The 27,082-nt window shown below is 39.4% G+C and overlaps 1 protein-coding gene across 1 annotated transcript in view; it reads left to right on the top strand.

Annotated features, from left to right (window-relative positions):
- Positions 1-10,370: 10,370 nt before the first annotated feature.
- LOC140227265 (methyltransferase-like protein 27) overlaps positions 10,371-27,082 on the top strand; it is a 29,644-nt gene continuing 12,932 nt past the window's right edge. Inside the window, exon 1 of the mRNA XM_072307689.1 lies at positions 10,371-10,574. Within this exon, the coding sequence (XP_072163790.1) occupies positions 10,446-10,574 (129 nt within the window). The 5' untranslated portion in view covers positions 10,371-10,445. The remainder of the gene's footprint in view (positions 10,575-27,082) is intronic.

The raw sequence follows: 27,082 nt of genomic DNA, 5'->3' as shown, positions 1-27,082 counted from the left end.
CAAAACTACATACCCATTCTTAGTTGCTAATGCACTTCGGGCGACTGAAATGCCATCTTCATTAACCACTTGTTTGTCAATTAAACTTCATACAGTAATTATTTGGTAGAACCAAACACTCTCAAGTTATCATAATTATGTAATATAATGAACGCCACATATCATGTTAATCAATGTAAAATAGTATAGGCACATCATGCATAATTATGTTCTCACCTTAGTACTACGGGTAAGGGACTGGACTGGCTAGCCACAGGAGCAGGTTGATTAAAATGACGTTGCAACTAGATTACTGTGATATATCTTGCATATAATATATTATGTGTGGATAGGAAATAAATGAAATTCACATTTAAATATCACATGCAATGAGCGGGTGCGAATACACGGGAAGGGGGTGGGGGTGGGAGTGCTGATATTACAGTGACCCTCACGTATATAAAGTGCATATTCTTGAACAGGGTGTTCTGGAACCCTTCAATACACATTGTTACCTTAGTGATAGTGATAATGCCCGCCAAGTTTGTTGACAAATTTAACCGTGCTTTCAGGAAGAAGAGGAAAATAATTATGCAAATCAGGCTCCATTTTGGCCACTCCACCCCCATCCCCACCCTCCCTACACACACGCACACACACACACACACACACACACACACGCACACGCACACGCACACACACACACACACACACACACACAAACAGGCCCTACCTCGGAACTGCCATTACTGAAAACTTCAGTCACAATCTTATTTACTCATATTCAGTTGTAGCACCAACCTAGCTTATTACGTCTGGTTCTGAAGAAGATTTGTAAAGATCCCTAAAGTGGGGTCAATTTTTTTTTTTTTTTAAATCTGACACACTTTTGCAAGAAGAAAATTAAAATGAGAAAACTTTCTAGCACAGTATACTTTGATTCCAATATTCCACGTCACATTGATGTATAAATACACATAACAAAACAAACAAGACACAAGATAATATAGTGGCTCATGACAAGCAATCATGTCAGCATGTGATACCAAATCTGAATAAGACTACTCTCATCAATAAGATGTGAAATATAAAGGAGGCAAAACGCTGAAACTAGAAGCAAAACAAGTGCGTAGGGCCTACTAAACTTGATTTGCCGTGCGTTAAGAGATCATTATGAAATAATATTTGAAGGGTTCTCGTCAGGCAACTTATAATCATTGGGTAGCATTGAGTTAAATTTTTGTTGGACCCCAAAATTGGACCATGACTTGCACCCCCTAATCCATCCCGCATCTGCGAAAAACAAACGTACAGTCACGAGTCTTCTTACTAGTTAACTTAATTACTTAAACCATAAACTAAGCTTATCCATTCCCGTCAGTAGATTTGCAGAGATTTCTTGAATTTCGGGGCTTTGCACCCCATCCCCTCCAGGAACAATTTGCAATTACATCTGGCAATTTTAGTGAAAACTTGACCATTCATTTCAAGAAGAGGTTAAATGAAAAATTTAGGCCCTCAAACTTTTACCCCTTCCAGCATAAATTGCAACCGGTTTTGTTATTTATCAATTGATATATGATACACTGTGCTTCACTTTGTATTATTGTTCTTGCTTTGCATTAATTTTCTCATGTACATTACTTGACTTTAAAGGGATCGTACAGTTTTGGTTGAGACCTAATTTCAGGTTTCTAACATTTTTTGGTGAAATAATGAGAAACTTCTTATGTAATATGAAAGAGCATGTAATTCCATGAGGAATTCAACGTTTATTTGATGAAAATTGGTTTTGAAACGACTGAGATATCCAAAACAGAGCGATTCTAATTTAGTGTGGGACCCACAATTTTTTTTTTGTTGCGATCGCTTTGTTTTACTTTGTTTTTGGATGTTTCAGTCATTCCAAACCTGATTTTCTTCAAATAAATTTTGAATTCCTCTTAAAATGGTATGCTCTGTACTATTTCATAAGTGTTTTCTTGGTATCTCGCAAAAAGTTAAAAGCCCACTTCTTATCTTCACCAATACTGCACCATCCCTTTAACCAGTTTTCCATTTTTTGTGAAAGGAATGTTCAAATACGTACACTTGTAAAACGCAGAGGCCTGTTTGGATTATTTCCCGCATATTATACATGTGCACCATGTACATCATAATGCACTGGTTCAATTACCTGGACGACAAAAATATTGTACATTGAAGTTGCAAACATTGTACAATGTATTGCCGATTCACGAGGTGTTGAAAAATTTCGTTGAACATTCACACTGTGTACAGAATTCCATGCAATACTACGTGTAGACACCCTATACGATTAATGTTAATCTTCCATGCAATAGTTAACAGTTCACATTTTCTTTTCGCAATATGATTTTTTTTTTCCAAAATTGTTTCTTCTTTCTTAGTGGATAAGACTCCCGGCTCCTGATCGGAGGACCCGAGTTCGAATCCCGCCCAGTTCTTACGTCCTTGGACAGGATTTTTTTTTACCCACATTACCTGGCAACGATAGGGTAATGATAATGGCAGGGCCCTCTGGTAGAGCAGTATGAAAATGGGTTGCATGCATTCTAAAGACATGCAAGGCCATACTAATGAACAGGAAAGAAAAAAAGAAATGCGACGGAAAAGTGCTATCGTGAGCATTCTCGGGATAAGTATAATAACAATTGTATGTGCTCGACGCTTGTTAAGATTAATTGGCAATTAAAACATGTAATAATGCTGTATATCATAGATGAGACCTGCCTTATGTTACATGCAATCATTTTTCACATGAGCAGAGAGAAATGAAGAAAATTTACGCAATAAACGGAACGCCGTCAACGATGCCGCGACTCCCGCGGATGAGAACTGTGACTAAACGTGCCTGAAATTACCACTCATTTTAGGACAAATTATTGATGCTGATCACGTAATTATGGTGACAGTTTTCATCACATCGAATCCTGTCATTGTTTAATTCCTTCGGGAAACTATGCTCTCAAACATCATTATTTTTCTCTATCGACTCGAATGGCTCTTACTGCCAGATGGAGAGCACCATGTGCTTCCTGCTTATTGCCATGCATCATGTTTAATGTGTGCTTTGCAGTCAGACCGCAACGCCGCTGTTAATGAGCTCAAATCAAAAATTTATCGTACGCGCAGGTTTTTGCGCATGTCCTTCTCAACACCCGAGATTTTGCGAGATAATTCAGAGACAAAGTGCATGGTCTACGAGATTCATTTATTGACGACATGAAGATCTACTCTCCGTGACTAATTGACATGATTTGTGAATATTTGATATTAATCAGACCTTTTAATGCTTATATCATGTGAAATGAACTTATGATACCGTTATTCTTATCACCGCATCCTACTGACATTTTTTAAAACGATCCTAGAACATATTATGACAAGGCTTTCTATTTATTGATCACCCGACCCGTTCCAAAGTTGAATCAACTCATTACTGATATCCAACATTCTAGAGATTCTTGTCATAATAGGCACAGTAAGAACTGAATTGGTCCCTCGCTTAGAAAACTATAAAAATTGAAAGTCTCGTCGAGTGAAAATCGTGGAGTGGCAATTTGAGATACATGCATGATCATGTGCTCTCAGGGTATCATTAGTTAAATTACTCAGCGATGTATACAGTGGAATTAGATGGAATAATTATTGTAATTCACAATAGAGATCCCCAAAGAACTATGCGTGCACAATAAGTTTTAGATCTTTTATTACTGATTAATAATGAGCCATTCATTAATGCAACAGTTACTGCTAGCTGAGTAAACAAAGTCCAAGCCAAAGTTGAGCTGTCGATCAGATCAGAGTGGAGTGTTGTTCTTGTTGTTGACGTGGAGATGCGCGCGCACACACACACTCATAGGGTCCTACACTTTTATCTACACACAGAGTATTACTGTATGTACAGCACACGTTTACTGTCCTTCCGCGCTGACCAACTGTTCAACTCTCCACTCAGAGGGAATTAACCAATCAGAAACGCGTATTCGCGGCAAACTGAAATCTCGTCAAAAATTAACTGTACAACGCAATGATTTATTCGATCACCTGACCCGTTCCAATAATCAGTCCACATGAAGTCATCATATTTCCATAGTATGATATTTCCTCTTTCATTTCATACCTCTTCGATTTTGGTCCACGTTTATTTCATTGTTCTAATGTACCCCCTAAGAAAAATGAAAAATATGCAAATTTTATGTTTTATAATTTCCTTGCTCAGTATATTTTATATGTCACAACCTTTCAAGTAGTCGGATGTCATTAAAGTACAACTTTTCAGCTTTTTATCGATGTATTAATCAGGAAGATTGGTAATGTCGTTTAGATTTACAGGAACTCTAAAAATATGGTCTTCCAGCTCATTACGTATTCACGTCCGCAAGGTCCATGCATACGCGTACGATAAATGAGAAGGCTTTTCAGGGTGTTGCGGTCTGACTGTTTGCCTGAAGATTGACCCGTCAAGTAGATTGACATCGATGCCGTTAACAAAAAGTTAAGTTACTGAAAGAGCGGGTGACTTTAAGATCATAGGTCTCAAAATGTTTATGTGACGTTACTGTCCTCATGGCTGGCGTCATTTTTTTTTTTCTTCAAAAGAGCCCACTTCCGGGATTCATGAGGTAACAAGCAAAAATCAAAACAAAACAAAACAAAACAAAACAACAACAAGCAATAAAAAAAGATAAAGGCCTTACAGAGCTCATAGAATTCATTCTATTCTTTTTCTTCTCTAGTGTCACTTCCGGGGTAAAAAAACAAAAATTAATGATAATAACAAATTTAGGGGGGAGGGGGACACCAAAGTGGTGACACCCTTTGTATTTCTATGTACGGGTGAAGAAAAAAAGTGGGGAGGCTCTTCCCCCCCCCCCCCCGGATTCGCCGACCCTGACCCTATAATCCATCAGTACTAAAATTAAACTTTTGTATTATGTACTAGCATACGACCTCATCAAATTCTATTTTGGCAGGTAATTCAATTGCTCTTATAATCAAAACGTACGTTATGGGGTTGTCTAACTGATCGGCTAATGCTTGCGAACGTTGTATATTCTAGCAAATCGTAGAATGTTTTGTCAGGGTTCGGTAGCAGTTGCAATCAGAGCAGTTTTCATTGCTTGCGAACAGTTTTTCTTATCGCAAAGAAATTTTGAACATGTTCAAAACTTCTGACAAAACCTACAATTTGCTACGTTCGCACACATTCGCCGCTCACAGTTAGATATCGATACAGATTAGATAGGACTACAGATATGTGTTTTAGTATTTTTAAGTCGCGAAGTATACTAAGTCTGTCGAAGGTGAACTGAGTGGGGAAAGACAGTGGGAAGGGTGGTATTCCCCTACATGTACTACAAGGGCGTCACCAGCTATTTTTCAACGGGGGTGCGTTTTGACCCTAATGTAACGAGATCTTTGTAGGGGACAGACATTTGGAATATAGGAAGCTCTCAATCCCTAGACTTTTACTGTTTTTGAGGGAAACCAAGCGGGGAAAGGGCACCGGCGTAGCTAGGATTTCATCTTTGGGGGGGGGGGGGGGGTGTTAGTATGCGACGGAGCGAGCATGAAGGGGGGGGGGAGGGTGTGGAAGAGCACTTTTTGCATTTTGATGTTGTAAATGGTGCAATTTGATGCAGGTATTTTACGTGTTTTATCAGTACATTTTGAAGTAAAATGTTATTGAACAATTTGTCTATAAATGGTATAATTCAAATAAACTGCTAGCAATGATTCGTACACTGATGTCATGAACGCGACCGAGCCCGAACAAGCGGAACGAGCAAGGGGGAGGGGGAGGTTGTGGGAGGGGGTTGTCCCCCTATAAATGGATTATGGAATGACGGTGTGAAACGACAAATTACTGGCAGCAATATCGGGAGAATGGCTTAACGATTACATGCGAGCGAGCTTTAGAATTTTGACATTTTACAGTCCACAAACTGCCGTTTGTAGCCATATTTTTTTTGCTTTGGAAATTAAGGGGGGGGGGGACCGGGTGCAACTGCTGGCAATTACTGGCAGCAACATCAGTGGCCCATTGCATAAAACTTACCATTGAATTTCAATGGTAACTACCGTCAAAATTAGGCGTCACAGCCAATCAGCATCAAGGATTATAAAATTTACCGCAAATTTGAAGACTTACCGCTAGAAAGGAGCGGTAAGTCCAGCGGTAAGGGTTTTATGCAACAGGGCCCAGGTGAATGGCATAACGACTAAATGCGAGTAAGCGAAGAGAGCGAGCTTGAAAATTTTGACCTACAGTCAAAAAACTACCATTTGGAGCTATATTTTTTCGCTCTGGAAATAAAGGGGGGAGGGCGCACCGGGCGAAACTGCCGGCAATTACTGGCAGCAACATCAGGAGAAAGGCATAACAATTAAATGCGAGCGAGCGGAGCGAGCGAGCTTCAATATTTTGACATTTTACAGGAAAAAAAAACCCTGCCGTTTGTTGCTATATTTTTTCGCTTTGGAATTTAAGGGGGGCGCATCGGGCGCAACTCCTAGCAATTACTGGCAGCAATATCAGGAGAGCATAACATTACATGCGAGCGAGCGGAGCGAGCGAGCTTGAAATTTTTAAATTTTACAGTCCAAAAGCTGCCGTTCTTAACCATATTTTTTCGCTTTTGAAATCAAAGGAGGGGGATGCACCGGGCGGAATTGCTGGCAATTACTGGCAGCAACATCAGGTGAATTGCATAACGATTAAATGCGAGCGAGCTTGAAAATTTTACATTTTACAGTCCAAAAGCTGCCGTTCTTAGCCATATTTTTTCGCTCTGGAAATTAAGGGGGGGGTGGAGCGCATGCCACCAGGCGCAACCACTGGCAATTACTGGCAGCAACATCAGGTGAATTGCATAACGATTAAATGCGAGCGAGCTTGAAAATTTTTACATTTTACAGTAGAAAAACTGCTGTTTGTAGCTATATTTTTTCGCTTTGGAAATTAAGGGGGGGGGGGCGCACCGGGTGCAACTGCAGACAATTACTGGCAGTAACATCAGGGGAATTGCATAAAGATTAAATGCTAGCGAGCTTGAAAATTTTGACATTTTACAGTCCAAGAACTGCCGTTTGAAGCTATATCTTTTTTGCTTTCGAAATGAAGGGGGGGGGGCGCACCCGGCGCAACTGCTGCCAATTACTGGCAGCAATATTAGGAGAATTTAAATACGAGCGAGCGGAGCGAGCGAGCTTGAAAATTGTGACGTTTTACAGTCCAAAAACTGCCGTTTGTAGCTATATATATTTTTTTTTTGCAGTAAAGGGGGGGGGGGGGCGCACCGGGTGGAACTGCCGGCAATTACTGGCAGCAACTTCAGGAGAATGGCATTACGATTAAATGCGAGCGAGCTTGAAAATTTTTACATTTTACAGTAGAAAAACTGCTGTTTGTAGCTATATTTTTTCGCTTTGGAAATTAAGGGGGGGCGCACCGGGTGCAACTGCAGACAATTACAGGCAGTAACATCAGGGGAATTGCATAAAGATTAAATGCTAGCGAGCTTGAAAATTTTGACATTTTACAGTCCAAGAACTGCCGTTTGAAGCTATATCTTTTTTGCTTTCGAAATGAAGGGGGGGGCGCACCGGGCGCAACTGCTGCCAATTACTGGCAGCAATATTAGGAGAATTTAAATACGAGCGAGCGGAGCGAGCGAGCTTGAAAATTGTGACGTTTTACAGTCCAAAAACTGCCGTTTGTAGCTATATATATTTTTTTTTTGCAGTAGAGGGGGGGGGGCGCACCGGGTGGAACTGCCGGCAATTACTGGCAGCAACTTCAGGAGAATGGCATTACGACTATAAATGCCAGCGAGCGGAGAGAGCGAGCTTGAAAATTTTGACATTTTACAGTCCCAAAACTGCAGTTTGTAGCTATACTTTTTCGCTTTGGAAATTAAGAGGGGGCGGGGGGGGGGGGGGTGGGACGCCCGGTTCGCCCTTCCCCTGGATCCGCCACTGGTAGTCAAGGGTGTCGGTTTATGTTCATGACTGGGGGAGGTACGACCAGCTAGATGGCGTCGAAATGACCAAGCATGGGAAGGATGTCCAAAATCTATCTAAATAGTAAACACTGTGTAGAATACACTTGTAGTAGTAGATATGTATAAAATCAGTGCTGCCAGAACCAGGGGTGCGAATTGTTTTTGCCCATGATTTTTTTTTTTATCCCCGATGCAAAATTTCAACAAAAAAAAAAGAATAGATAAAAAATAATTATTATTTAGGGTCCGACGTTGAGGTCGCTCGCAGACTGAAGTTGTGTTTTTTTTTTTTTTTTTTTTTTTTTTTAGGGTCTGAAGGAGGGTGCGTTCGCACCCAACGCACCCCCCCCCCCCCTCCCCGGTGACGCCCATGTACTAGTACCACACAAGGGAGATTTTTCAATTTCAGATGTAAACATTAACAAAAGACAAAAACTGTTAGTGGTGCACACTTTTTTGTGGAATATTTGTCCAAGTCGACTTTTTAAAATATTGACGCTTGTATATTGTAATTAGCTGTTGCTTAGAGCAACAATGGTTCGCAACTTTTTGTTTGGGTTGCATTAGTGATCTGACGCCTTCTGTGAAGTTTGGTCGTAACCCTGTGCTTCATCATAAATTATATGTAGATCTAATTCCTTCCGGATTTCAGCTTCATTGACATGACTGAGGTTTCCAGCCTCCTTAACAAGCGAAGGGGAAAGAAATTATTAAAGATGTTATATGTTTTTACACATTGTGCCATTAATTGTATTGTCTAGGAGGTAGCCTCTGGCAATGCACAGAAGAGCAGTTTTCAGAAACAATATTGTACTTATAATCTGATAATTGCAAAGTCAGTTAGACCATCATGTTGTTCATCAGAGATATCCTTTAATAAGTTCATTTTAGACTTATTGGAACCCAAATCATTCATGTCTTGTTCAGTGATGTGTCGAAACATGTGAACAGTCTCGTATACTTGCCAAAACGATAAAGAGCTCGGACAAATGGAACCGACAAAATTTTTGACAAAGAACATTCAAATTAATTTTCTCTCTTGTTCCATGAAACTGTTTTGATAGTCGCTTGCTCAATCACGTAAAAAACAAAACAAAACAAAACTGCCTGAATAAGGATAGAAGTACTACAGTGTGTAGTATCACGTAAGCCGTACATGATTATGCATACCTGAGATATATCCAGCGTAGCCATTGATATTTCCTTATATGAATACGTTTTTATTTATTCATTTATTTATTTATTTATTTATTTATTCATCTATCTATCCATCTATCTATTCATTTATTTAATTATTTATAACAACCTTGCTCCCCCAACAGGTTGCGCTATACATAGACATGATTTAAATTGTTTAAGTTCATATAAAACTTAAGATTAAGGGAAAACCACATAAGCTCGCAGGAGCGTAAACTGTTTTGATTTTCCCAGTTCCTCTGTCTGTAATAGTACACCCACACGCCCGCAGGCACACACACATACACACACACACACATGACCAACTGTGAGATGTGAAGTAGGAAAAACGCTATTATCAGTAATAATACATTATCATACCATAAAGAATTCCAGCAACTCTATTCTTACCCTTTATGACCGTAGAGGACGTGTGTTTTGCATATACTGCATTGTACTGATACGAGGCGAAGCCCTTCAGCATTTTGATATTATACAAACCCTGTTCTCTATGGAAAAATATCAATGCAGAGTGTATTGCCATCAATACCAGTAATGACAAAGAGTAAAGAAGCGCACGCAGTACACATAGACGGACGTAGTACACCTTGGAGCTCAACTGCGGTCATTTTAGGAGCAAACAGCGCGATTATCGAGGGTTACTGGCTGCGAGAATCAGTACTGTGAAACGCAGGTTTTGATTGGACAGTAATATTGCACTGCCAAACAGTGAGATACGTATCGAGGACAAAGAGATACGTATCACAAAGGAAAGTATACGTATCTCGTATAATTCAATACGTATCGTGAATATAAGATACGTATCATCAAGAAGAGAGTATACGTATCCCAAAGAGTGTGATACGTATCGAGTACGTATCGATACGTATGGAGAATATGAGTTACGTATTACAAGCATAGAGAGATACGTATCTCATTATTCTCGATACGTATCAGATGATAAAGGGATACGTATCTGTTCTGTGAGGCATCTGATTGGTCAAATTGGGATACATATCTCTTGCATTTTGGATACGTATTGTTTGCGGGTACGTATCGATTGTGCGACTTTTGAACACGATGGCCCGCCATACAGAATGGGGGGAGGCTGCGCATGTTGCGTTCGTCTCCGTGCCGCACAAACCACTCGCCACGATTGTAAGTTCGTCATTCGGAAAGTTCTCGCGCGATCAGTCACAAATAAAATATCAAAATTTATACTCCAGATTCAGTAGAGACGAGAGAGCGCAGACGTTATTCAAAATGTATGAGCAAACGGGAGCATTTGTTTCAACATGTGTATCGCCGTCAGCCAAGCATGTGGAAATGCCTGCTTTGGACATAATCCAAGTGCAAAAGGCGTACGACTCGTGGTCAGAGACGTATGACGAGGTAAGCTGCGTCTAAAGGAGATTTTCATCTTCATCATCTAGTCAGATTTTTGATAATTAATTAGATTTCAACTTCATTTTCGATGTGTATTGTCCATTTGGAATTTTTTTTCCAAGTCTTACACATAAACACAGAGAACATTGAACAAATATTATAATCACACATCACAAGACATTCATCGTAAACGTTGAACATAGGCCCTTCTTCAGCAAGGGACTTCTTGAATCTAGGGCTCTTCGTGTCGTGCAGTTAGACAAGTTCTATAACAACTCATGTCGATCATGTACGTGTGTCAACGAAAAGTATCTGTGAATAAACTAGCAGTTCGCCCGGAAACACGCTCTTCCATTTAACATCCATGTTGTATACCTCTCTCATCGTGATGGTGAATTGCGTGAATTTTTACCTTATAACTAGCTATATTTCATTGCCGAAAATCTGTCTACTTCAGTCAGACCGCAACGCTGCTGTTAATGAGCTCAAATCAATAATTTATCGTACGCGCAGGTTTTTGCGCATGTCCTTCTCAGCACCCGAGATTTTGCGAGATAATTCAGAGACAAAGTGCATGGTCTACGAGATTCACTTATTGACGACATGAAGATCTACTATCCGTGACTAATTGACATGGTTTGTGAATATTTGAAATAAATCACACCTTTTAATGCTTACATTCTACAAAATGAGCTTATGATACCATTATTCATATCTCTGCATTATATCGATATTTTCCAAACGACCCAGAGACAAATTAGAACAAGGCTTTCTATTTATTGCCAACCCGACCCGTTCATAGGTTGAATCAACAAATGAATGATGGTCAACGTTTTAGATATACTTGTTATAATAGCACAGTAAGAACTGAATTGGTCCCTCCCTTAGAAACAAACGAAAATTGAAAGTCTCGTCGAGTAAAAATCATAGTGTGGCAATTTGAGATACATGAATGATCATGCGCTCCTAGGGTATCATTAGATAAATTACTCAGCGATGTATACAGTGGATAAATAAGGAATAATTATTCTAATACCAAATAGAGAGCCCCAAAGAACTCATATGCGCAAACTTAGTGCTAGATCTTTTATTATTGATTTGTATGCTATTTATTAATGCACGCTTCTCTATCTAGTTGTGCAAACAAAGTTCAAGCCAAAGTTGAGCTGTCGATCAGAGTGGAGTGTTGTTCTTGTTGTTTACGTGGAGATCTTTGTCTCAGCTGGAACCTGAGCGCGTATACATACATTGTGTGCGCGCACACACACACACACACCATAGGGTCCTACACTGTCATCTACACACAGTGTATTACTGTTATGTAGAGTACACGTTCACTGACATTCCGCGAGGTTCGTTCAACTCTCCACTCAGATGGAATTAACCAATCAGAAACGCGTATTCGCGGCAAACTGAAATCTCGTCAAAAATTAACTGTACAACGCAATGGTTTATTCGCCAACCTGACCCGTTCATAGGATCAGTCCACATAAAGTCATTATGTTTTTATAGAATGATATTTCCTCTTTCATTTTATACCTCTCCCATTTTGGTCCACCTTAATTTCGTTGGTCTAATGTACCCCTTAAGAAAAATGAAAAATATGCAAATTTTGTGTTTTATAATTTCCTTGTTCAGTATATTTTATATGTCATAACCTTTTAAGTGGTCAAATCTCATCAAAGTACATTTCTTCAGCTTTTTATCGATGTATAAATCATGAAGATTGATAATGTCGTTTAGATTTACAGACACTCTAAAAATGTGGTCTCCCAGCTCATTACGTATTCATGTCCGCGAGGTCCATGCATACGCGTACGATAAATGCGAAGGCTTTTCAGGACGTTGCGGTCTGACTGACTTGGGGCGGGCATAATTCCCGCTCTACCACCATCCTGCAGACTCCCCATTAGTCATCTCGCCCACATTTTCCCGCAACATAATACATAGTTGCGGGACAATGGATTAGCGCGCATTGTGCAGCTCTCCACAGAACTCCTATTTTCTATATTTTGTTGTTACCTCCGCCAAGAGAGGAGGTTATGTTTTCATTACCGTTGGTTTGTGTGTTCGTTCGTTTGTTCGTTTGTCCGTGTGCAAAATAACTCGAAAAGTAGTTAGCGGATTGGATGAAACTTGCAGGAAAGGTTGAGAATGACACAAGTAACAAATGATTAACTTTTGGTAGTGATCCGAGAATTTAGGGGGAATTTATGAAGGATTTTTGATATTTTGGTAGGTAGGGTCAATAAACTTGGGAGTTCAAGTTGCGCGTATTTGATGTTTGCATGCGCGCACTAATGTGCGTGCTCTAGTTTCTGCTAGGGCGAGGCGCGCCGTGCAGCTGAGGGTTTATGACGTAACAAAGGCTTCTATAATTGGGGAAATCGGGCGACTCTCAGCACACAATGCAGCTATAAGTATGTATGGGTGGAAATCACTGATATCTCTATGGAAGAACAAGATCAGTGGTGGAAATGAGCTGCATGAAATACAACGTATTTGCAAATTGCCACTGGCATTCAATGCATATAGTGTAGACAAGAACTTTCGTGTGCATTTTGACTTCACGAATCCTGGCTCTCGCGAAATTCGCAAAATTAAAATGCAGGTAAACATTCCTTGTTTTACAGTATCTACAGCACAGAAAATATAATAGCATCCCTGACGTGATGTTTCTATCTTCTTTCTAAAGTCTGGTATGAAAGACTACTACCTGCCTACTAATTCTTTGGTTTGAGGCAATACAAGCATTACAAAATATCAATGTATTATAGAAGCCACATACTTTACACTGCATGCACACAAGTAAAACTGAAACGTTGCAAATAAGACCTTGATTCTCTAGACCGATTCAAGTGACTGTTCATGGAAGTGCGCCCTCTTAAGGCGACGCCATAACTGGGGGCCAACCAGGCCGGGTCGGCAAGCGCCGTGCGTGCTTGGCAAGGGTGCCAACGGCAGCCAGTGCTTTTACCACCCGGCGCCAGCCGGCCAGCTAGCTATCTCTGGCGCTGGTACATGTAGCGATCGACGCATCTGGCTTTGAGACAACTAGAGTCTACATTTTAAATATAAAATTAAACAACCTATACCGACTATGAGCGAATGGGTAGATGTCATTATGGATGTAGCCAAAACTTGAATTTCAAGGTAAATATCCGGTACGATCTGTGAGTGTTTGTAGACTCCATGTCCCTTGACTTGGGTACTCGCGTGTAAGCCCCATATAGATCTATACAGAGAGGATTATAAGAGCATTAAAAACACCTTGGGAGAACTGGCTAGGCGCAGGTAGACGTCTAGATAGTAAGCCTAATTTAGACTGTTGAGAAGTTAACTGATATTATACAAATAATGGATCAGAATCTTGAGCTATATATGGCGCTATCGTAGCAACAAGTTAACTTAAACCGTTTTAAGGTTTGCCTTTTCTCGGACCAGAGGGGTAGAGTCTGTCTAACGTTTTTTAGATCTTGTCTAGAATTCTAGGCAACAGTCCAGACTAGATCTAACCCGTCTAGACCTATTGACTTCTAGAATCTCAGATACATCCTATATCATTTTCGGTTGTCACTAGCTTCCGGCAAGTCTAACTAACTTTGTAACCAAACTGAAGGCAAATCTAGGCGTTTCTAAGCCGTATAAACTAAAGAAATTAATTTACTTCGCCTGATGCCAACAACCAAAACTTCTTCTGTTTAAGGTCTAATCATTACTTTTTAACATCGCGCTAACGCCTAAAATTATAATCTACAATTTGTGCAAAAGTGATTTTCAAATCAAACTTTCTTGATATGAATTATGATAAGGAACGGATATTTGCCACCATTCATGGCAGATTAATATTTATATGTATCTCTTCATTAATTCAAATTCAGAGTTCCAGGCCAGAATTGAATATGGTCAATTTGACCCTGAACGCTTAGTGAAGAAGTATAAAAATTATAAGATTTTTTTTTAAAATTATAAGAATTTGAAAAAAATTATAAGAATTATAAGAATCTTTTTTACACAATTTGAAACATTCATTTAGCTGTAGTGTAGGCTTTAAAATGTTTGTCATAATAGAAACTAGTATAGCCAGGAAGTGTTTGGTAAGTATTGCACCAAGCATTAAAAAAAAAAAAAAAAAAAAATCAGTGAATTCTCAAAATCTTTGATCTGAACTTGTCTTCTACAATGAACAACTTTATTTTACGAATATGCAGTGATAGCCTATTTAAATAGAGATTATAGTACGGATAGGCCAAAGTTTGTTTCGAAAATCTGTGCATTTTTTATTCCGCTTTATTTCACCTAAGTGTATATAATTATTCATCATGCGTCAGTAGTGTCTGAATTTCACACACTGACGTGCAGCTTCCCTTTACGGCTTTATTTGTGCACCAAACAACTGCACAATACATGCATGTGGGTTTTTTTTTTTCTGGACCTTCCTTTGAAGAGCTTTCATTCTAGATCGATATGTTTGAATTACTCAATTATTTTGTCCAAAAGAAAGGCAATAAATGTCGCTGAATTACTTTTCCACATTGAGTAAACAATCACAATTTTAGCGCGGCGGTCCCCGATGCAGCGGCCGCCGGCGGCGCATGCGGCCGCACCCGGCTAACTATGCGCGATGGGTACGCTAGGCTGCTAGCTGCAAGTGTAACTCGCTGGGTAGCTAGGTCGCTGGAAGCCCCCGTTGGCGTGTTTTTTTTTTAGACGGCACAGATTGGGGAAACTAAAAATCTATCGGGGACCCTATCCCTAAACCTAACCCTAATCCTAATCCTAACCCTAACCATCAAACCCTAACCCTAACCCTAACCCTAACCCTAACCCAAACCCTGACCCTAACCCTAACCCTAACCATAACCAAAAACCCTAACCCAACGTTTTTCCCATAGGTTTAACACGCGCCATGCCCCAATCTGTGCCGTCTTAAAAAAAAAAAAACGCCCCCCGTTGGCCCCACCGAACTAAAACATAGTGGAATGCGTGTTCACCCATGAAATACGCAGCCACCAAAACTTGCTACCACCGCCATTTTGTTCGGGCAATTTTTCCTTATATGGAGTGCGGGCTGTGTCTCCGAAGCGCAATTGACCATTGTCATGTACAAACGTGCATTGTTACGTCATAATCACTAGCCACTGGACGGCGTACTCTTGCTTGCGCGCGTACCAGTGGCCCAGTCTGACCGCGCCAAAGCGTGCACTCCATATAAGGAAAAATTGCCCGAACAAGATGGCGACGCAACACGGTAATTTGGCTGCACGGTCTCGTGTATGTTGGGAATAGGGACACGCATTCCACTATGTTTTAGTTCGGTGGTTGGCCCCCAGTTATGGCGGCCATTATAGCGCCGCCAGCGGCGGTAGGTGAATAGGCCATCGAAATTGAAACGGTCTATAACTACGTATGGGTGGAAATCACTGATATCTCTATGGAAGAACAAGATCAGTGGTTGAAATGAGCTGCATGCTTGGCGGAGGTCTGCGCTCTCAGAGTGCTTCTCTAGTTTATTCTGGTTTAGCACATACTTGACATTTTTACATCATTGTTATCTTGTTATACCAGTGATCTAGATATTACTAGACCATTATTTTTGTGTGTGGAGTGTTTGATGATTTTGGTCACTTATTATACCAGTATCATTTTTCCTTTGCAACTTAGCCTTTTTCAGCCAAGGCAAGAAGGCATGGTCTCCCATACACTGTAAGTAGTTGCCTATAATGTAATGCACTGCTACATGTACAACTGTATACCCACTCTATTCACTGAACCTGAACTTGGACACGATGGGACTTCTTCAGCTGTGCCTGGTGCTTGCTTTGTGTCTTTATGTGAGGATGAATGGACCTGACGCTCAGCATTCCTTCCTTTTGTTCGTCAGCCTTTCATCAGAAAGCATTTTTTGAAGTGTAGGATCTCCTATAGCCAGAACAGTGCTTCTTTTCAGATTGAGATACTGCAGGATGGAGATATCAACCCTAACCCAGGTCCAGACCAGCAAATGTCACCTATCTTCTTTACTCAGACTATCTCTGTCATCTTCTGAACGAGGAATCAAGTACACTCCAACAGAGCTTCTATGGCGGGCTAGATACGAAAGACATACATAAATACATGAGTGTAGGAACGACTGTAGGGTTTTAGCACACCAGAATGCAATAACTCGTGCACACATGCATTAGTGAGGGAACGGCTGTTGGGTTTTAACCATTCAGGATGCGATTAATAGACATCCATTAATCTATTCATGCTGAGCGACGGCTGTAGGGTTTTAGCCAATCAAGCTGGATTGTTTTAAACTATACAGCCATTCATCCCTGCAGCATGAATGAACAAGACAACCATTCCTCCGCGCGGCAAATGGACGAATTGTTGTATTTTTTCACTCATTCCCAGCACCTCCCTGAGTATACATCCACACCTGCCTTATGAGGGCAGGTCATGAACCCTTGATGTGGAAAGGAATGGAGACCATTGCACCAACGGTATGATAAATATGTCAGGGGATTTTAGGGGTTAGCAGAGCCCCAAGGCTAATTACGTGCAGAGGGAAAGGCAATGCTCCAGTACTCAAAGTGGTCAAACGATGGATGACATTTTATAGAACAGATTCTTCGAAAGAGAGAGGGAGAGAGTGGGAGAGAGTGAAACCATACAACCATTCGTCCATTTGCCGCCCGGAGGAATGGTAATTGCCTTGTTCATTCATGCTGCAGGGATGAATGGCTGTATAGTTTAAAACCCAACAGCCGTAATGATGCAGGGCCGTATGGTTGTTCGGTTAATGGCACTTCGGCCCGTACGAGTGACAACCATACAGGCATTCTAGGGCTGTACAGTTGCACAGTTGCATAGTTGCACAGTTGCATAGTTGTACGGTTTCTTGAGTTCTGATTGGCTAAAACCTGACATCCATTCCATGGCTGTATAGTTGTATGGTTGTGTCGAATTCTGTCGTATCTAGCCCGCCATAGGTTGTGTCGAATTCTGTCGTATCTAGCCCGCCATAAACGGACGCCAACCGCACAGGTAGCACTAAAGTACATTACAGTTTTGACTTTGGCTGCGGTAGACGCAAACGGAAGATGAAATCAGCTATACGTATTGCTAGGTGCGGCTGCAACCTGCAAAGCGGTATAAAACATAGCAATGTACGCAATGGTCTAACAGAGGCATTAGTGTGTAACAGAAACTGCTGTGCTTCATTCGAAATCATTATTACGCACTCGCCACGGCACATACAAGCATACAAGTACAATTGTACATGGGTATATCTCAGGGGCCGCGGAACATTTTTTCAGTTTGGGAGGCTGCGCAGCCGGGGGGGGGGGGGGGGGTGTATCACCGGCGTAGCTTGGATAATGATCGTGTGATCTTGGGAGGGCGGCGGTTCCTTTGCGAGGGAGCCAAGCGACCGAGCCCGAGCGAGCGGAGGGAAGGAGGGGGGGGGGGGGGAAGGGTGTGGGAGGGGCCTGTTCCCCCCTCCCACGGGGAGAACTTTTTGCATTTTGATGTTGTAAATGGTGCAATTTGATGCATCTTTTTGCGTCTTTTATTGACTTGAAACCGCCCCACTTTTTTAAGGTAGCAGGATATTTTGATGTGGATTATTATTGAACAATTTGCCAATTAGCCTGGATAATGATCTTGTGATATTGGGAGGGCGGTGGTTACCATGCGAGCGAGCGAAGCGAGCGAGCCCGAGCGAGCGGAGGGAACGGGAGGGGGGGGAGGGGGTGGGGGGGTGTTCCCCCTCGCACGGTGAGAACTTTTTGCATTTTTATGTTGTAAATGGTGCAATTTGATGCATGTTTTTCCGTCTTTAATCGACTTGAAACGGCCCCACTTGTTTAAGGTAGCAGGATATTTTGATGTGGATTATTATTGAACAATTTGCCTATAAAGTGGTAGCATTTAAATAAACTTCTTGTATTAATTCATTGTCACTATGAATTTCATGAACGTTGTCTGCAGTTAAGCAATCAAACAGAAAAGACATGCTCACGAGGGTGTATAATATACAAAAGGGATATTTCTCCTCCCACACAAAGGTGATTTTACATTTTCAGACCTGAAATTCAGCGATCTGGTGGAAACTTTTGGTGCAATACTTGGATTTTTTTCTAGCTCCCCCACCCCCCCCCCAAAAAAAAATATTTATGGAAATGATTTGGACTTTTTTCAGGAAAGTGTTAATAGCAAAATCACGGCATTTAGCTCTTATTCCGCGTGTGCATCATCTGTGTGTATTCACAAAGTCTAATGAGGTAGAGGGGGAGGGTGTGGGAGGGGGATGCCCCCTCCCACTCGACGGAGCTTTTGCGTTTTTAAAATCAAGATAAAGCGATCTGAAGCACACTTTTTGTGAGAAATTCGGGTACTGTGATTTTTCCCCCGATTTTTCCCCTTTCTTTCTTTTTTTTTTTCACGATCCAAAAGTGTGCGGGGGGGGGGGTGCTGCAGCCCCCAGCCCCCCCCCCGGTTCCGCGGCCCCTGTATCTTCAATGAACTTGGACCATATCTCACGTGAAACGGGTATGATTTATACCGCGCAATTTGCGAGATACAGAGCCTTCTACAATATAGCCTATGGTACTTCGTACTCCTCTCCCCTCCTTCCATGTTTAAGCGTACAAATTTTGTCCAGTGCAAATACGATAACGTTGCACATAATTTCATGCAAGGTAGGCTGCATAACTAACCCAAACATAAATATTATACAGTATGTTCCAAAAAAAAAATATGCAATCAGATTTTCGCATTGATAACACCCACTATGATTAAATTGTCTAAATGCTACTTCAGGGTCTTAAAATATAAAATTTTAGCTCTATTTTGCAGTAAACCCCATTCGATTGGTTAAGCGGTCACAGAGAAATGTGGATTGTTGTAAAGCATGTCATGAGTCTGATTCTTCCAAGTTTAGCACTTCAATGATCTTGTGTGTGAATACAATAGACAGAACTTGGAGGGAAGAGATTCCTGACATCCTCTACAAAATTCCTCATTTCTCTTTGACCACTGAAGCAAATCGAATGGGGTTTCCTGTAAGATGTGGGAAATGAGTTACAGTTTCATACCCTGAATTTGTATTTAGATTGATTCGATATTTTTAAAGATATCATTGCAGAGGGTCCCGTTGTAATTTTTTGGGGGACATACGGTATTTGAGGTCATTGCCATCACTGAAGACACGTAAGCTTCATTCTGAGGTAATTGACCGCTCACATTCCTGAGACCTTTTCCTATGAACCAGTGCTCTGTGGAATATGCATACATGCTTTGATTATAACGTCAAGGCGTGATTTGTAAATGATTGAACTTTTAGGATTAAACCAATGAAGCCAAACATCAATATTTGTAATCCTACACAGATTTTGATATTCTAAAAGTCTGACCTCACATTGTCCTTAGATGTCAAAGTTGGATATACACAGGGTAATGATCAATGTTCTGTGGTATGAGAAGACACTTCTATTGTAACATTTAAATGCTAATAGCATAATGCATGATTGCACACCAGGTATACAGTTAACCATTGAATATACGTCAAATATCAATATTCTGATATTTTGAGGTCATTGACCTGTCACTGGTCAAAGGCAGAGACATGTAAATAATTTCCCTTGATCTGAGGAATAGTAAAGCGATTCAGTTGTAACACAATGAATTTTTAAGACATCGTTATCATGTTTATCATCAACCAATTGCACCAAATATCAAAATTCTGATAATTTGAGGTCATTGACCTCTGGAGGTCATCAGAGGTCAAGTGTAGAAACCTGTCAAGGATCGGTGGAACATTGAAGCAATTCCGCTGAAAAAAAAAACACAAACAAACATGGTTTTAGTGCATCATTACCGTGTTTATCATTAATCATTGACAAATATCCAAATTCTGATATTTTGAGGTCATTGACCTCCGGAGGTCATCAGAGGTCAAAGGTAGAAACCTGTCAGGGTTCTATGGAACATGAAGACAATTCCACTGTAACAAAAATGAGTTTTTAGTACATAATTACCATTTTAACATTCATCAATGACGCAAAATATCTATTTTTATCAAATTTTGAGGTCACTGACCTTTGGAGGTCATCAGAGGTCAATTCAGACTTACCTCCCGATCTTAAAATGAATCTTATAACATGTACTAACACTGGTGAAAGTTTCATGCTTTAGTCAAATTTTGCACAATTTTTCGGCTTATCTGCTCTACTATAAGGGAAGTATCGTATCATGTTATTAAATTAACAGGGTATTTAGGGTTCCAGGGAGAGAGCCACCGTTTAGGGTTCCAGTGAGGACCAAGTTTAGGGTTCCAGAGAGGACCACAGTTTGGGGTTCCAGAGAGGACCAGAAGTTGGGAAGCCTACGAAACAACCAGAAAGGGGAGACGACCCGCTACTTCAGGCAGGGCATCGTCGACAGCCTAGAGCAACCAAGCAAGGAAGCTTCTAGAATTAACAACCGGGCAGAGCAACCAAGCTCAAGATCAAGCGAAATTGGAAATCTGTACTCAAGTTTGTACTTATGTTATTATTGTAAACCATCACAACTTTGAGACCAGCATAATAAATAACATTGATTGTTATATTGTACGAATATTGTGTAATTGGCCACTTATTTCGAGGCACATGAGTTGCACAAGTCGAAAGAGTTGATTGAATGAATGGTCTGCTAACAATCTGCTGCATTTGGAGAAAGTCAACCTTTGACTATATAGAAAAGATCCCAGTCGCAGGGAGGACTTTCAGTCCCCAAATTCAGAGGAAAGTCCCCTATGACACTAGTAATTGTATATAAGAGAAAAATCTTCAGGGAAACTCGCACACCATACCTGTTGTCGAAAGTCTATAAAACCAGTTCGTAGTTCTACTTTCTGCATGAACAGAAAGAGGTCATTCGTACTGGGTCAAAACGCATGATGGTTTTAAATCCACTGAGAAAAGCATCTGTCATATATCACTCATGCAATGCTTTTAAATGGTACTTGCCAATACATCCACCTGACAGGAAGCCTGGATTTGGCGTTCAATACAAAACAACGAAATGGATGCTTCCCTCGAGGGTTGTTTAAAGGACCATTTTTAATCACCTGGTCTCGCTATATGGAAGAATTATTTTTTATTTTTTTTATTTTTTTTTTTTTTTAACACGAATTCCATTAATTGTTGTGCCGGGCAAGCTTACCGGTACGCAATATGTTGCTCTGAAAACGAGGGAAGTGCCTAACCAACTGAGAAAAGAAAGGTCAATTGTACCAATGTGCACATGAGCTAATTACGAACTGGCTTGCTGTTCTGTCACTGTCATTGTCTGTTGATCCTGGTCTTTCACTGCTTCCTGTGTAACTCAAGAGGAGAGTTCGTCATTCGAAAAGTTCTCGCGCGATCAGTCACAAATAAGATATCCAAATTTATACTCCAAATTCAGTAGAGACGAAAGAGCGCAGACGTTATTGATTCAAAATGTATGAGCAAACGGGCGCATTTATTTCAACATGTATATCGCCGTCAGCCAAGCGTGTGGAAATGCCTGCTTTGGACACAATCCAAGTGAGAAAGGCATATGACTCGTGGTCCGAGACGTATGACGAGGTAAGTTACGTCTTAAGGAGATTTTCATCTTCATCAACTAGTCAGAATTTTGATAATCAGGTAAATTCAATTTCATTTTCGACCTGTATTGTCCAATTGGAAATTCTTTCTTTTTTTTTTAATTCTTACATAATTACAAACACATAAAACAATAAACAAAAATATAATCACTCATCACAAGACATTCATCGTAAAGGCTAAACGTAGGCCCCTACGTAAAATAACATACTATCTTGTAAAACTCGAGCATTCAGCCAATAATCTGACACTTCATTAAGCAATGAATTCCAACATTTCACCTCTCATGAAACACAATTTTACATTTCCATTACAGCTCATCATGATTACTAATCAAACAAAGCAAACTCTACATTGTTAAACAATTTGTGAAAAAGATTATCACACTGAGCATAAAAAACGGAATACACGAGGCTGCCACCACCAAATATTTCGGTACCTGTGTAACTTAATCTTAAGAATGATACCCTTCCATAACAGATCGGATAATATGAAATAAAATAAAATAAATCCGTCAAAAATCCTGCGTGGCCTACATAGGCCACGCACAGGACACCGACGAAATCCAAAATATCAAAGTATATCATCCGGCACACGTACTGACGATATACATCTCTGATAACAACTGCATACATATATACACAATCTGTACAGGTATAAAAATGTTAAAAAGTATTTCAGCGATCAAATACAATAGAACAAACAGAATGCATTATAATCAGTATCGGTAAAAGCCTATGAGGCTTGACAGGTAGATACACCCATAATGTATGACATGAAATATGAGATCCAGATTTTTTAAGTTGTAATTTGATATATTTGTATTTATATTCTCAATATCTTTTTTTTTAATGTAATGTATTGTTTTATTCATTATTTGGTCACCGGTTTCAAGTCTTCGGTTTTAGATATCCCTTTCCTCGTAATATATACACACACACTCAAACACATTTTTGTTGTCGTTAATTAGTATTTTGGTTAGGCATTTAGTTGTGTTTAGTTGAGTTCTCTGAGCATATTTCTGTCGTCTTTTTGTCCGGTTATTTCTATTATTGCCATTATTTTAATGGCAGTAATCGGAATAACGAGCTGTGACCGGTATACCACGAACCCCGTAATATTGCAGTTTGGATAGTAAAACTGAGTGGGAAAAGGTGTCGAAGGCCTTCGATAAATCCATAAATATTGCAGTTGTATGCTTATTTTTATCTATAAGATTTAATACCCGATCATACAAATCGATTTAGAGCAAACTCAGTGGAATATTGAGAACGGAAACCATACTGATTAGAACAAAGAATATCATTCTGATTAAGAAAAGTGTCAAACCTATCAAATGCTATTCTCTCCAATATTTTTGCAAAAACCGGTAGTACTGATATAGGTCTGTAGTTATTACAATCATTCTTGTCTCCTTTCTTAAACACAGGGATAACTTTAGCAGTTTTCATACTGGACGGAAATACACCGGTTTCGAGAGATAAATTGCATATAATTATGTACACATGGTTTAATGACAAATGTAATAACTGATTTTACAATGGAAGCAGGTATGTTATCAAAACCAGCACTCTCGTTAACATCAATTTTTTGAACAATATCATATATTTCTGATTCAGAAACCGGTTTTAAAAAGAAAGAATGTTCAAAATTACCGGATAAAATCAGAAAAACTCATAGACGTATCTGTTGTATCAATCGAAGGAGACAAATTTGGACCAACATCAACAAAATGTTCATTGAAAATATTTGCTATTAAAACTTGATCACATATTACATTTTTTCCTTGTACTAAAATTTCTGGCAGATTACAATCAGTTTTTCCCAGAGTCCGGTTAATGAATTTCCACACACATTTTGAATCAAATTTACTTTTATAAAATTCATCATAATAATATTTTCTTTTAGCTTGTCGAATAACAGAGTTCAATTTATTACGATATTGCTTATAAAATAATTCATTACTGTTGTTTGGATTCAATTTATGCAATTTGAATAATCTGTTTTTCTTCTTGACTGACTTCAGTATTGCACGTGTGATCCAGGGCTTTTTAATCCTTTTATCAACAAAACCCCCTTTTCTAAGCGGCATATGTTCATTCAATATAAATAGAAAACGGTTAAAAAACAACTCATAGGCAAGATTGGCGTCAGTCAGCTCAAAGATATCTGACCAGTCAGCTTTCCATAAATTGCCCATCAGTGATGATAATGACAAAGGTGTTATTTTCCGTGATAATACACTATGATTTTTACTATTGGAACTCAACATATAGCTAAAGAAGAAACAGACAAAAAAAATGGATAATGATCACTCAAATCAGAGAGTAAGATACCAGAAATGAAATGATGGTCAGAAGAATTGGTAAAAGATATTGTCTATAAGAGTGGCTGAACTAGAACATACACGGGTTGGTTTACATACGGGGGGGGGGGGAGTACCCCATTGAGAAAAGCATATCAACGTAATTCTGAATGACGCTGTTTTGGTCATAATGTATCAAAGCAAGATTCAAATCTCCCATAATAAAACACGCTTTCTACATTGCATTCAATGAACTCAAAACTAGATCGAAGGATTTTATGAAATCACCGAAATTCGAAGAAGGTTTACGATATATAATTCCAATTATTATCTTGTTCTTAATCGCATCCGTGGTTTCAATGAAAAGAGATTCTACGCCATCAACAGACATTTCTACATTTTGTAAAGTTTGAACAGACAGATTTTCTCTCACATATAATTCTACTCCTCCACCTCGGCCTTCAATACGATTGGCTTGGAACATATTATAACCCTGTAGAGAAAAATGATTTGATGTACTGCTCATCCATGTCTCAGTTACTCCTGTAATAGAAAAGGGGAACTTAAGAACCTGTAAATCTTCATAAAGTTTATCAAAATTCTTATTCAAACTTCTGGCATTATAATGGATCAAGCTAAGCTTGTTCATCGACGCATTGATAGATGCTGAATCGCGAAACTGTTCAAAATCATAATAGTTGCAATCAGAGGTGTAATTTTGAGAATAGGAATTCTCATTGTCATTAGAAATGACCAAAAAATCAGTGCCTAGATACTCACAGAAAGACGTCACTGTAAAACAGGGATAATGAAGCTTTATTGATGATTCACAAAGAGTCGATGTCGCGGAGAGAAGTGATCAGTTTCTTGGATCCGTTTTTTTGTTATTGTGAAGAATCTTCCGTCAGAAGACCATGTTTGCGTAGTGTTCAAGTGAGATAATGCTTTGTAGTACAGTTCCTGTCTTTCAGATGTAGTCTTCGCGGATGACAATTCATGTCCCCTTCAATCGCGACTTTTGGCAACATACATCCGGTTACGAGCATATAATGGTCTACATTAATAACAACAATATTTTTTATTTTTTTATTTTTTTTTTGGTGGTGGTGGTGGTGGTGGTGACCTGAAAGAAAAGCTTTATAACTAAATTATTTAGCAAAAAATTAGAATCATATGTAGAATAAACCATAACACGTGAAAATTTGCAGGTGTAATAAAAAATGCCTCAAATACCACGCATGACTGTGGGTAAGAAGTGAAAAGAATAGCCTATATATATAAATATATATATATATATATATATATATATATATATATATATATATATAATTCAATAGAACATGAAAACCATTATAGACCCTGATAATTGTGTGAAAATTGGGAAGTAGGATAAAGGGCTTCAAATGCTACGTCATGTCACTCAGTTTACAAAGTCTTACAAAATCAGTTTTGCATTGAGGCGCAAGCAAAATTTAAATGACACTACATACATGACATATTCACAAAAATGATTATAAGCTTGAACTGAGGGATATCAATATATAATTGAATAGATAAAATGTGGCATTAAAAATTGGCAGAGACAAAATATCCCACCGAGTAAGGCCTTGAAGACTATAGCTTTAATCTTGCAACCTTGATAGTCGCGGCAGCTAACTGAAATGAGTGCATTCATCAAACACAGACCGGCGAGTTATTGTGTATTTCTGTATATAAGAAAAGGCACATGAAAGCAATATACACACTCACAAATTCTTTGGTTGCACGATATCGAGCCACCAAAACACATTCGATTCTCAAAGGGATTGTGTAGTTTTGGTTGAGATGGGAGAATTCAGATTTTAACTTTTTGCGAGGAAATTTTAAACCACTAATGATTAATATTGAAAGCATACAATAAGAGAAAACCAGAGTTTATTTCATGAAAACTGGTGTTGAGATGGCTGAAATGTCCAAAAACAATGTAAATCAAAGTGGTTCTTATAAAAGGTGGGTCCCACCTTTTACATGTGAGCCATTTTGATACCAATATTCATAAATGAACATTTGAATTCCTCTTAGAATTATTGTATATTCTCTCATAATTCATGAGGTTTCTCGTAATCTCACAAAACTTTGGAAACCTGAAGCCCCGTCTCAACCAAAACTATCCCTTTAAGAAGTGATGGCCAGACATTTACAGTATATTTCTATTGGCAAGCCGTGCAAAAAAGCAAATAGATGGACAGAGAGAGAGAGAGAGAGAGGGGGGGGGGGTCCTGAATTGGAGGTGTTTGCATTTGGAACTATCAACGCAATAACGATTTGTATGGCTGGTAAAAGTATTTGGGTTTCTTTTCTTCTTTTTTTTTCAGCAGAAACTATTCTTGTCATAATAACATTGCACATCTTGAACTGGAGAAAGAGGACATAAAACTTCTGCACAAATCAAGACGGATTATATTATGCTTGAGTCAATTTTAGATAGAAACATGGATTGAATATTCTATTGTGTGATCAAGAGACTATTGATGCAAACAGATAAAGATTAGCTATGACAGAGTTTTATCAGTTGTCACCCTCTGTACAAATGCATGTGTGAGATCGCAACT

This window comes from Diadema setosum, chromosome 4 (genome assembly GCF_964275005.1).
Source record: "Diadema setosum chromosome 4, eeDiaSeto1, whole genome shotgun sequence".
Classification (NCBI taxonomy): domain Eukaryota; kingdom Metazoa; phylum Echinodermata; class Echinoidea; order Diadematoida; family Diadematidae; genus Diadema; species Diadema setosum.
Note: the sequence above shows the minus strand (reverse complement) of the source record. Positions and strands in the feature narration are given on the sequence as shown.